This window comes from Bos indicus, chromosome 10, assembly GCF_029378745.1.
Source record: "Bos indicus isolate NIAB-ARS_2022 breed Sahiwal x Tharparkar chromosome 10, NIAB-ARS_B.indTharparkar_mat_pri_1.0, whole genome shotgun sequence".
NCBI classification, from domain to species: Eukaryota; Metazoa; Chordata; class Mammalia; order Artiodactyla; family Bovidae; genus Bos; species Bos indicus.
Window position 1 is genome coordinate 27,009,231 of NC_091769.1, and position 13,267 is coordinate 27,022,497.

Sequence of the window (13,267 nt, forward strand, 5' to 3'; positions counted from 1 at the left end):
TACACTTTACTGATTTTTGATGTATTTATTTAGAGTTGTACTGCATTTTTGTTGATATTATCAATGACATTTTCTTTTATTGTATTTTCCTCCTGATTATTATCTTTTCTATACTTACTTTGCAGGAGGCCACCATTTAAAGTTTTTTTTTTCTTGATTTTAATCATTTTTGAAATTATTTTTATGAAAATTCACATCAAATATCTGCTAGTGTTTGATAAAGAAAAATAGGCAGAAAAATAAGTTTTTGGATGAGAGTAAATTTCTGAGTTTTAATTCAAGAGCTAATTGATGAGTATGATGTGCTATATTTTAATCCCTATCTTCTCCTTCTTTCTTTTGGGAGAATTGGAGGGTTAAACACTTGCCTTCCCTTTTTCCAGTACTTTTAATGAGAGAAGGTGGGGAAGGCTCCATGTGGCTTACTTCTTCCCTCCACTACCAAGGGATATTGTAAGGCTCTGCAGGTTGTTCCTGACATAAGGGAGCCTGTCCGAGAGAGGGAGTGGGGGCTGTCACTCAGCCTGTGCCCAGGGAGTAGAAGTGTGCACCCTGATGTGCATGGGAGTCCCCCCTGAGGAAGGGGTGCATGAAACCACCTCTGGTCAAGACTTGTAGCTAAGGGGCTGCTGCTTTGTGATTTGATAATTTATGCAAAGGGCTTCAGAGACTAACCTGAGGCCCTGCACCCAAACTTTAAATTAAGTCATACTATCACCTCACTTAGATCCTGATTTTACCTCCTTTGCATAGCTAAAATGAAGATATATTAGTGAATCTGGTCTTTTTGTGCTTCTATGGAACTGGCTACAATTTCACTAGTAGACAAGATTATGTCACTCAGAATGAAATTTATTTACTAAGATGCAATATGCTGATTCCAGGCTTCTTTGAAAATTAACTGCAGAGTAATGTATCTCATTTCAGACATTGGCTAAACTATCTTATTTCTGTCTTCAGACTTTTACACACTGTCCTTGCTGCATGATTAATATCCATTATTATATACACAGGGGGAAAAGCACTTTAAAAAATCTTAAAGTACTTAAAATATGAATTATAGTGGCCTTAGTAATTTTTTCCAGGGAATCTTGTTTCCAGGTATCACTTGTATTCTGTTTAAGTACATTTATTCTTTTGTATTGCATGCTCCCAGGTGGTACTAAAATAAAGATGTAATATATCAAGTTATATGATTTTAAAACAATCCCCAAACTAAGGAGTTGGAGAAAACTATTTTCACCAGCAAAAATTGACTTTGCTAAGAAGAAGTTTTTTGACAAACTTATCTGGGGGAGAAGCTCAAACTCCAAAGAGCCTACATATAGACAAAATTATTCTGAATATTAAAGGGAAAGACGTTCTGGTCACTCTTGTGGGTGATGGGGAGAGGGTGAGAAAGAAAGAGATAGAGATAGCACCAGGTATAATATGAGAACTTGATGGTGTGTTCAGCACAAAGATCCTTCCTCTTACTTCCTAACTCCATCCTGTAGTCAGGTATATTAAACCAAAAAAAGCTGGAATCAGTTTGATTTTGGATAAAATGTTGCTGGGGATTAGTCTCACACTCAGACTGATGTGATCAAAACAAGATAGCAGGCAGACTAGGAGTGAGAGGAGAGAAGCACACATGAACCTCTTGTGTAGTGTATATCTAGGAAAATAGTGGTTGTATGGTGCATATGTAGGAAAACAGTGCTTATATGGCACATGTATAGGGAGATAGTGGTTGTATGGTGCGTGTGTAGGGAGATAGTGATTGTATGGTGAGTGTGTAGGGAGATAGTGGTTGTATGCTGAGTGTGTAGGGAGATAGTGGTTGTATGGCACCTCATGTGTTGGGCACATGTGTAGGGAGACAGTGGTTGTATGGTGTGTGTGTAGGGAAATAGTGATGGGGACTCTAGACATCTAATCACTATAGAGTTAGGGGTCAGAGACAAGTCTACTTAAATTTGCAAAAGAGAGAAACTGAGCAGTTGACATCTGGGTTCAGTTCAGTCACTCAGTCATGTCTGACTCTTGGCAACCCCATGGACTGCAGCATGCCAGGCTTCTCTGTTCATCACCAACTCCCAGAGCTTACTCAAACTCATGTCCATTGAATTGGTAATGCCATCCAATTATCCCATCCTCTGCTGTCCCTTTCTCCTCCTGCCTTCAATCTTTCCCAGCAATGGCATTGTCTTTTCCAATGAGTCAGTTCTTTGCATCAGGTGGCCAAAGGATTGGAATTTCAGCTTTAGTGTCCATCCTTCCAATGAATATTCAGGACTGATTTCCTTTAGGATTGACTGGTTTGATCTCCTTGCAGTCCAAGGGACTCTCAACAGTCTTTTCCAACACCACAATTCAAAACCATCAGTTCTTTGGTCCTCAGCTTTCTTTATGGTCCAACACTCAAATTCATACATCAGATCAGATCAGATCAGTCGCTTAGTCATGTCCGACTCTTTGCGACCCCATGAATCACAGCATGCCAGGCCTCCCTGTCCATCACCAACTCCCGGAGTTCACTCAGACTCACATCCATCGAGTCAGTGATGCCATCCAGCCATCTCATCCTCTGTCTTTCCCTTCTCCTCTTGCCCCCAGTCCCTCCCAGCATCAGAGTCTTTTCCAATGAGTCAACTCTTCGCATAAGGTGGCCAAACTACTGGAGTTTCAGCTTTAGCATCATTCCTTCCAAAGAAATCCCAGGGCTGATCTCCTTCAGAATGGACTGGTTGGATCTCCTTGCAGTCCAAGGGGCTCTCAAGAGTCTCCTCCAACACCACAGTTCAAAAGCATCAATTCTTCGGCACTCAGCTTTCTTCTCAGTCCAACTCTCACATCCATACATGACCACTGGAAAAACCATAGCCTTGACTAGATGGACCTTTGTTGGCAAAGTACTGTCTCTGCTTTTGAATATGCTATCTAGGTTGGTCATAACTTTCCTTCCAAGGAGTAAGCGTCTTTTAATTTCATGGCTGCAGTCACCATCTGCAGTGATTTTGGAGCCCAGAAAAATAAAGTCTGTCACTGTTTCCATTGTCTCCCCATCAATTGCCATGAAGTGATAGGACTGGATGCCATGATCTTAGTTTATGGAAGCTTGTTTTAAGCCAGCTTTTTCACTCTCCTCTTTCACTTTCATCAAGAGGCTCTTTAGTTCCTCTTCACTTTCTGCTTAAGGGTGGTGTCATCTGCATATCAGAGGTTATTGGTATTTCTCCTGGCAATCTAGATTTTGGCTTGTGATTCATCCAGCCTGGCATTTTGCATGATGTACTCTGCATATAAGTTTAATAAACAGGGTGACAATATATGCCTTGACATACTCCTTTTCCAATTTGGAGCCAGTCTGTTGTTCCATGTCCGGTTCCAACTGTTGCTTAAACTTAAATTTGCAAACTGAGAAGTTGACTTAGAAACTTAGAAACTGAGCAGTTGACATCTGGGTTATATATGTTTTTTTCCTGGAAAAATATAAGAGAGTGGCATTTTCCAGTTTCCATACAGTACACACAGGAACACTAATACAATAAAGCCTAGTACAAATGATTTATGTAAATTCTAATGCCATCTTACTTGTTATTTGCTTCATTGAAATGCAACCTAAAATATTTTAGGGAATATAGGAAACATTTCTCTCAAATTTATTAAAACTATTAATGTCTGGAACTTTTATATTCCTATATGTCCTACATATATATAGATTCTAGTTCTTGAGAGGCTTTCTTTGACCAAATATCGCGTTCCTGAACAGTTTTCTCAGAGCCTCCTTCATTTCCTTATTCCGGAGGCTGTAGATCAAGGGATTGAAAAGTGGAGTCATCACAGAATAAAATAAGGTCACAATTTTCTGAATTCCTGCTGGATTGCCTGCAGTTGGGCTCACATACATCACCATGATGGAGCCATAGAACAGAGACACTACAGCCAGATGGGAACCACATGTAGAGAAAGCCTTATGCCGGCCTTCTGCTGAGGGGACCCTAAGCACAGCTCTGATCACCAGGGTGTAGGAGCTGGTAATGAACAGGAAAGTGGAAAAAATTAGGACTGAGTTAAAGGTGGCACAGATAATCTCAGTGGCAGGAGCTGGCACGCAAGACAACTTCATAAGGGGTCCTGGGTCACATAGGAAGTGATCAATAATATTGGGGCCACAAAAAGGAAGCTGGGAGATGAGATAAACTGGGAGGAGAAAACAGGAGAAGCCACACACCCAGCAGCAGGCTCCCATCTTGATGCAGCGTTGCACTGGCATGACAGTGGGGTAGTGAAGGGGCCTGCAGATAGCAAGGTACCTGTCGAAGGCCATGGCAGACAGGAAGAAGGTCTCAGTGGTGCCCATGGAGAAGAAGAAGTAGAACTGCAGAAAGCAGCCAGAGAAGGAGATGGTCTTGGTCTCAGAGAGAAAGTTGGCCAGCATACTGGGGACAGTAGAAGTGACATACCACACCTCCAGGAAGGAAAAATTGGCCAGCAGGATGTACATGGGGGTGTGGAGATGGTGGTCCCACCACACTGCACAGATAATGCACAAATTTCCAGTTAGTGTCAACACATAGATCACAGAGAAGAGTGAGAAGAGGAAGATCTGAACCTCCCAGGTACAAGGGAATCCAAGGAGAATGAATTCACTCACAGGGTCTGAGTGATTATTTCCTTCCAGGTTTTTCATTTTTTTTTTTCTCCAGAAAACTGCAACAACAAGACATTATCATGTTACAAATGATTTTACAGAAGTTTTCTCATTAAGATGTTCTCTGAATGTCTTTACAATTCAATAAGCAGCATAATTTTAGATTGCTTAAAGATTTCCAGCATTCTTTGCCCCAGTGTGATACTGGGAAGAAATGGAATTTGGAGGTCGTTTGCTTATTGTTGCTTTATCTTCATGATCATCATGCCCATCATGGTCCATTGAATACCTGCCTCTGTGTAATGTCCTCAGCACTACATAAACCAAAATAGGTAGTCCTTGCCATTTAGAGGCTTTCAACCTGGTTCAGAAACAACCATCTGGGCCAAACCTATATAAGGAGACATGGAGTTTTCATTGTTGTTCAGTCAGTAGGTCACGTACAACTCTTTGTGACCCCATGAACTGCAGCACATCAGGCTGCCCTGTGTGTGCAAATACACTATCTCTGTGTTTGCTCAAACTCATGTCCATTGAGTCAGGTGGTTCTAGTGGTAAAGAACCCGGCTGCCAATGCAGGAGATGTAAGATGTCAGGAAGATCCCCTGGAAGAGGGCATGGCAATCCACTCCAGTGTTCTTGCCTGGAGAATTCCACAGACAGAGGAGCCTGGTGGGTTACAGTCCATAGGGTCACAAAGAGTCAGATGTGACTGAAGTGACTTAGCATGCACAAACATGGAGTTTTAAATAATAATAATAATAATAATAATAATAGTTCATGATGTGTGTAAATGGAAGAAAACATTGCAAGAATTCATAGTTGTAAATTAAGAGTTTATTACTATAAATTTAATAATAATATGTATATCATTTTAGATGGGGATTCTGTACTATTGGAAATTTTGGATACAGAAGTAAGGAAAATGATGTTTTATCAATGATTGCTTACAGCAAGTCCAATTGTATTTGCATTCTCTCTTCTTTTTAAAAATCTCCCTGAAAAAAATTCCACAATTTGCATTGTTAATTTCTCTCAGGGTTTAGTGACATATGCACAATTCTCAAAATACTCTTTACTTTTAACTTGGTCCTCTTTGTAATAAAAAAGTTTGCAGAAGAAGAGTAAGCTTCATATATTTTCAACTAGAATAAGCATTTAAAAATGAAATTGGTATGCATGAAGGAGGGTCACACTGCAAACTAATATAATTCTCTTTTAACTGAAATTTACCTTAAGTAGAGGACACAAGCTTCAGTGCCCAGTTGAAATTTATCATATGCTGGGAAAGTACCTTATGATGGTACTCTCAATATATATTTTGCCACATAGAACAGAAATAACTACAGTGGTATGAGTCATTAAAGCACTTTTGAGTTTTGAATTACATTAATTGGAGATCTGTTCATGGACTATTCGTTCTCATTATTCTCTATCTCTTTTACTCGAGACTTCTATGTTAGAGTTCCTTCTGGTTGCCTTGACCTATAAATGTTGTTTTAGGACCTAGTCCTTGATATTTTTCCTTTTCTAATTATGCTCTCTCTGTAAGTGATGTGACAGCTAGCCCTTTGACATAAAAACTACTCATGTAAAATGAAGCCACATTTTCTCTAACTGTGAAGTCTATCTTCTGTAACCTGGATTTATCTACCCAATTTCTTACTCAGCATCTCCATTTTCTATTGAAGGTAACTAAAACAAGAAGCCCATGACAAAACTCTTGATTTTTCTCACCACAAACTGGCTGATCCTTACTTCTTTGCCATATCACCCAACAGCACCTCCATTTACTCAGTTGCTCAGGTCACAGACTTTGGCCACATCCTTACCACTCCTCTTAATACTCCACATCCAAACCATCAACAAATGCTCTAGGCCTCCTGTTCAAAATATAATTAAAAAAAAATCTGATCATGTCAACTACTTGCTCTCAATCTTTCAAACATACTTACAAGAGAGTCTAAAGCTCTTCCCTCAGTCTGTAAGGCCAAGGAGACCTAACTCCAGGCCCTCATTTCCTAGCACCTTTCCCTCTACTGACCCCACTCCAGACACACTGATACTTGCCCATACCAAGTGTGGCCAGTATCAAGGTCTGGAATGTCCTTTATTCCTCTTTGCAATATTCATAGGCTTTAACTTGTTCCTTTGTTCAGGTATCTGGAAAAATCAGAGACTCAGAGAGGCCTTTCTTAAACTTACACGTGTGAAGGCTCAATCGCATCTGACTCTTTGTGACGCCATGGACCGTAGCCCACCAGGCTCCTCTGTCTGTGGAATTTTCCAGGCAAGAATACTGGAGTGGGTTGCCATGTCTTACTTCAGGAGATAAGAATATCTCCTGAAGTAAGGGATCAAACCGTGTCTCTTGTGTCTCCTGCCTTGGCAGATTCTTTACCGCCTGGAAAACCTTCCTTGATTTAGCCCATCTTTACTATTCCATTTCCCAATTCTGCTTTGGTTTTCTACAAAACACATATCACCACCTGGCATTGTATTATATACTTAGCATGTATTTTCTATCTCAATTGCTTGAATATAAGAGGACATCATTTTGCTCACTGATGTATTCCCAGAATCTCAGATAGTGTTCAAGACATATTTTTTGTTGTTTAGTCTCTCAGTCATGTCCGACTGTTTGCAACCCCATGGACAATAGCCCACCAGGCAAGGCATATTAGGGATGCTCATTAAATATTTGTCATCTCAATCAGTGCCTTGCCCTAATAGTAACTAAACAGGAAAACCATTCCTTTAGACAGGGAAAAACGTTTAAGAAAATGTAAAGACTGGTTTCTCCAGTTTGTTAAAAACACAAAAGCAAGGCAACACCTTTTGTATGGGGAAACAACCTCAGCCTTCATAAGCAGGAGATCCATGAGAGGACCCCACTCAAGACAGTCCTACCAAAGCCACCTCTCTCTGTGAATCACACTGTCTCTATGTTCCTTTCATCCACTCTGCTTTGTGCTCTGTGCTTTCTTCTTGTTGCTAAGTGAAAATCATGCTCCAAGGGGTGTGTGTGTGTGTGCATGCACAGTTTTCTTTATCTATTCTCTCAATCTATTTCTATATCTGATTGTCCATATTTTAAAAGAATGATTTTTATAATTCTTTTTTTTTCTTATTTTTAAATAGGTAAGTGAACTGTTTTTGATTTCTCCTGCCTAAAATCAAAAGAACAGCTTAAAGAAAATGTGGCTGTTCAAGTTACTTTAACAGAAAAATGCTCTTACTCCCTGATTTTTCTTCCGTATCATATTCAGGGTCAGGAAATCTGGTACATCTGACTTGAATATGTAATAAGATATAAAATAAACTTGTCATCCACAGTTTATTCTTGGCCCATGTGGTTTTGTGATATAGATAACATATTCATTTAATAAAAATATTATTTTGTTCAAATATGTTTACCTATAATTTATAAATGAAACACACAAAATCTAGCATTTAATCAGACCAGTTCTAATACCAGAGGCAATGTTGTATAATTGAGAATCTAATCACTTTCCATTATGAGGAAGCTATTCTAATTTACATTTTCATATGGAGAAACTACAACATAGGGTTAGAGGAAAGTGAAAAAGTCACTACAAAGAAATTTGAGCTGTATATTACCTGAAGATCTTGTGTGAGAATTACAGAATCTGGCAGAGAGCAGAGTTCAAATTTAGGTTTTTCTCTCCTGGAATATGCAGTCAGCCTCAGTCTCCTTGTTCTCTCATTTCAGCAGAAGAAATGTGCAGCAGAGCCAGACAGTGGGGCTGGCATCCGAGTATCTGATGGCTTCTAAAAGGGGGTGAGTATTGGAAGGTAATATTATCAAACATAGCAATTATTTGAAGGCCATACAATGACTATATTGCTTAAGCAACTTGAAAAGGTGGTTATATGCAGTTGTAAAGGACACTGGTCTTTTCTGGTTTGGGAAGAACCAATTCCATTCCTGCCTCTAAAGGAGAGTATGTTAACAAACACATTCTGAGTTATGGCTGATCTGTTCCAGGCAGTCCATCTTGGAGGGAAGGTGATCCAGGGCACTCTGTGTAGTCAGCTCTTAACCATGAGCTCCTGTTCCCCACAGAGTTTTTAATAATATGCGAAGATTGTCTCTGACCATCCTGGATTACTGAACTTCTCCCTGTGGCCTCATCTGGGGATAACAATGAGAAAGTTTTGGCCAGACCTCAGAAAGTATTTCAAGTGTGGTCTAAATTGGTCCAACCTCTAGAGGAAAAGGGAAGGATGATGAAGCCTGGGTCTAAGGTGAAAAATAATTTGGCCTTAAGCCTTGGATGAGAATATTAACTATAACCAGAAGCGTCTATATGCATTTTTTATAGTAATGCAGCTTTATTTTCCCATGTTAGAGATGATACTGGGTTTAGGAAAGAAAATGTAAGAGCAAAGACTCCTATGAAGCCAAAAGATATGCAGACAAGTTAGTTGTTACAAATAATTAAAATAAACCTTCAAAGCCTTTCTTTTCCACAATATTCCTTTCTTTCCACAATTCTGCATATGTACCAGCCCCACATATACTATGGTAATGTTGAGATTTTTGGATCTGTAACAACTGCTCCATTCATTCTTGACTATAAACTATAGCTCCACTTGTTTTGTGAATTTGTCCTTTCAATCTCACTTCAGCCAGAGAAAGGTAAACATTTAAATCAAAGTAACAACTCCAATGTCTGAAATTATGGCAAAATAATTTATAAAAATCTTTTCTTTCTCAACAAAGACTGACTTTACAACTGTTCTTTGAATGACAAAATTCAAATGATCTAGGGAACTAGTTCACAGGAGTGTGTCATAACAATTGTGCAAATTGAAAATGTGCAAAGTCACTAATTTATTTTCTTAAATATTATATTTTCTTAGTCATATAAGTAGATAGAAACCAGGATTAATAATGTAAAGTGATATGAAATGCAAAATACAAGTAATATAAACTTGGAGAAGAACTGGAAAATATCTCTATGTTAATCAAGTAAGAGGTTATTACTAACCTTTGAGACTTCAGAGTCAGAATAGCACCAGTGAAAACCAGTGTATGAACTGGCCAAATGAATAGTGCATGATGACAAAGGGAGGCAACTGGTATTTCACAATTTCTTTTTTTTAAAGAAAAAAATGTGGCAAATAATTTGCAAGATTCTTAGAGTTAAGGAATGTCTTCAAGTTTGGATGTGATCTAAACAGCTTTCCTCTCTGAGATGAAATAGCATATGAAAAAGAAAATATTGAAATTTCAAAAGGAAGTGCTTGGTCAAAAGAACACATGGCATCAGGGTACAGAAAGAGAGGTTGGCAGAAGGGCAGGATCATTCTAATTTAAAGATTTTTTTTTTGGTGTGGACCATTTTTAAAGTCTAATTGAATTTGCTACAATATTGCTTCTGTTTTTTTTTCGTTGTTGTTGTTAATATTTTTTGGCTGCAAGGAATGTGGGATCTTAGCTCCTAGATCAGGGACTGAGCCCACAACCCCTGCATTGGAGGCAAAGTCTCAACCACTGAACCACAAGGGAAGTCCCAGGGCAGGATCATTCTGGATAAGAGAAAGTCCACAGCTTTTGACAGAAAATAAGGAAAGCAAAAAAAGTAAAGAAAGATTTTTCAGTTTGTTAATCTCTTTATTTTCATCCAGTTTTCACTATGACACAACCAATTAGATAAATATTAAGGATGTATGACTTTTAAAAATACTTCAAAAGAACTATGATTAGTACAGGCCTTTTTAAGCTGCAGTCCACTTTATCGCTATTTCTAGCCCTCAGTCTTTAAAAACTAATACAAATACAACTTAAAAAATAAATTAACATTATGATTGCCATAATTACTAATGTGACTAGATATTTAAATGAAGGTAAAGATCTAATTCTGTTTGATTCTATCTGTAGATATCAGAGATAGAACCCTTCATAAGTCCTGGATCTCACAGTTTAAGAAGAACATGGGCAAAGATCAGTGAATTTGGAAAGGGGCTTACAAGTATCTAAAAGAAGTAACAGTGGAAGGAATTAGAATTTTAAATTGGAGTAAAAAGAACAAAAGAACCTCAGAACAAAGGAAGGATCATTGTTTAACAGAGCAATTGCTTTTGTCTCATTTAATACCCCCAATATAGAATTTAAAATAATAGTTTTTAATAGAAGTTATCCCCACTCCAGTACTCTTGCCTGGAAAATCCCATGGACGGAGGAGCCTGGTGGGCTGCAGTCCATGGGGCCGCTAAGAGTCGGACACGACTGAACGACTTCGTTTCACTTTTCACTTTGATGCACTGGAGAAGGAAATGGCAACCCACTCCAGTGTTCTTGCCTGGAGAATCTCAGGGACGGGGGAGCCTGGTGGGCTGCCGTCTCTGGGGTTGCACAGAGTCGGACACGACTGAAGCGACTTAGCAGCAGTAGCAGCATAGGGAGATACAGGCTTTCCTGGTAGCCCAGCTAGTAAAGAATCCACCTGCAATGTAGGAGACCCTGGTTTGATTCCTGGGTTGGGAAGAGTCCCTGGAGAAAGGATAGGCTACCCAGTCCAGTATTCTCAGGCTTCCTTGGTGGCTCAGCTGGTAAAGAATCCGCCTGCAATGCGGAAGATCTGGGTTAGATCCCTGGGTTGGGAAGATCCCCTGGAGGAGGGCATGGCAAACCACTCCAGTATTTTTGCCTGGAGAATCCCATGGGCAGAGGAGCCTGGTGGGCTACAGTCCATGGGGTCAGAAAGAGTCGGACATGACTGAGCCACTAAGCACAACACATAGGGAGACACACTGTAATTAAATGTGGAGAATAACTTTGAAAAGGATTCCTAGCCAGTGATGAATAAGCTGTTTCAGAAGACTACTTTCTATCATGGATTTCACCAGATAAAGGCTGAGAAAATGGTAGAGCAGGTTTAAACATCAGATGCAAATTTCTCTTACAACTGAAATTTGGTTATATGCATTTAAAATGTATCAAAAAAAGAAAAAAGGAATAATGTGAAATATTAAGTTTAATGAGAACTTGAGCTTTTCACATTAACGTTGATAAAAAGGAATAGTATATTCTAATGGTCAGCTAATGACATTAGCTGATAGCAGACAACGGGGGCAAAAAGGGAATTCTGGACTGCAGCTTGGTCAGCAAAGTCCTGGAGTTATATACTGGGACTACAAATAGTCTAATCCTATTAACTGAAGAAATTGGCATTTTTTTACAATGCCAATTTTTCATGCACACACTGAAAAAGTGTGTGTGGAACTCTTTCACTCTTTGAGCCTAAAATTCAGTGGCTCCTTGGTTTGGCCAAAGATAGTTCTGCAAGGTGGGTGTAAGTGCTCAAGGGACTTCAGGGCTGGACAAGGAAAAAGATATGGCCTCAAGGTGGCCGTGGTACACATAATTTTGTCTGGTGACACTGCTTTTACAGATCAGCTTGCAGGAAATCCCTCAGAGCAGGAGACCTTCCAGAGGCTTATAGACTTGGGGGCCACTAAGAAGGGAAGGAGAGCTAAGGAACTTCTAGGAGAAAGAGGGAGAACAGAGAGAAGGCTTACTTGTCTAAGTGATGTCAGTCTGGTGAGGGTGAGGACTCTGTGCCAAAGACTTCTGAAAGGCAATAATTTGGAACATTTACCCGTGGCCAGCAGGTGTTGGGCACAGTTTTCTGGAATGTGCAAAGTAGGCAGGCTCTAAATGGCTAAAAACTTGCACATCTGGGCCACGAATGAAACTGCTGGATGAGTAACAATTTTGTCCTGTGTGAGTCTTTGAGCTAGTAAAATACAGTTTGCTGTGAAGAAGTAAATAACCTCTGGGCCAATAAGTGGAAGCCATCTTTGGCTCCTTTATATGACAAATGGTCTTTGAAATCGGTGGTTTGTAATGGCTTTTCACTCTGTTTCCTCCATTTACCCAGATTTCAGCATTCATGCTTTCTCTAAAGCTCCCATTGTGTCACCATAAGGTAGAGATTACTTAATTCAGTTTGTATTAAATGGTTTCACTTTTGAAAGAGATTTTATTTTATTTTTATTATTAGGAAGTAATACCTGTTTATTTTTAAGAAAAAATGAATAAAAAAGAAATATATAAGAAGTTTAAATTATCCACAATTCCATTTCTGGGGCCATTTCTAATTTACATTTCTAATCTTCTCTCTTCTGGTGGTGGTTTAGTCACTGAATCGTATCTGACTCTAGTGACCCCTTGTAGCCAGCAGGCTCCTCTGTCCATGGGATTTTCCAGCCAAGAATACCGGAGTGAGCTGCTATTTCCTTCTCCAGGGGATCTTTCTGACTCAGGGATTGAACCTGGGTCTCCTGCATTGTAGGGGGATTCTTTACCAATTGAGCCACCTGGGAAGTCCAGTCTTCTCTCTTCCACATATTTCCTATCTTAGGTACATATGCAACTTTTTCAAAATTGGATTATAGTATAGGCAGTTGGTAAATTTTTAAAACATTTTAAAATTGAGTAGAATGTTGGTTTCAGGTGTACAGCAACATGAATCAGTTATATATATACATATATCCACTATTTTTTAGATTCTTTTCTCATATAGGTTAATGCAGAATATTGAGTAGAGTTCCCTGTGCTATATGCTGTGCTATGCTCAGCTGTTTCAGTCGTGTCCAATT

At 39.3% G+C, this 13,267-nt stretch overlaps 1 protein-coding gene across 1 annotated transcript; it reads right to left on the reverse strand.

The window, feature by feature from the left end:
• Positions 1–3,706: 3,706 nt before the first annotated feature.
• LOC109564286 (olfactory receptor 11H6-like) lies at positions 3,707–4,676 on the reverse strand. Its single transcript, XM_070798050.1, has one exon. It carries the CDS (start codon positions 4,673–4,675, stop codon positions 3,707–3,709), a length of 969 nt encoding a protein of 322 aa, XP_070654151.1. The 5' UTR covers position 4,676.
• Positions 4,677–13,267: the final 8,591 nt, after the last annotated feature.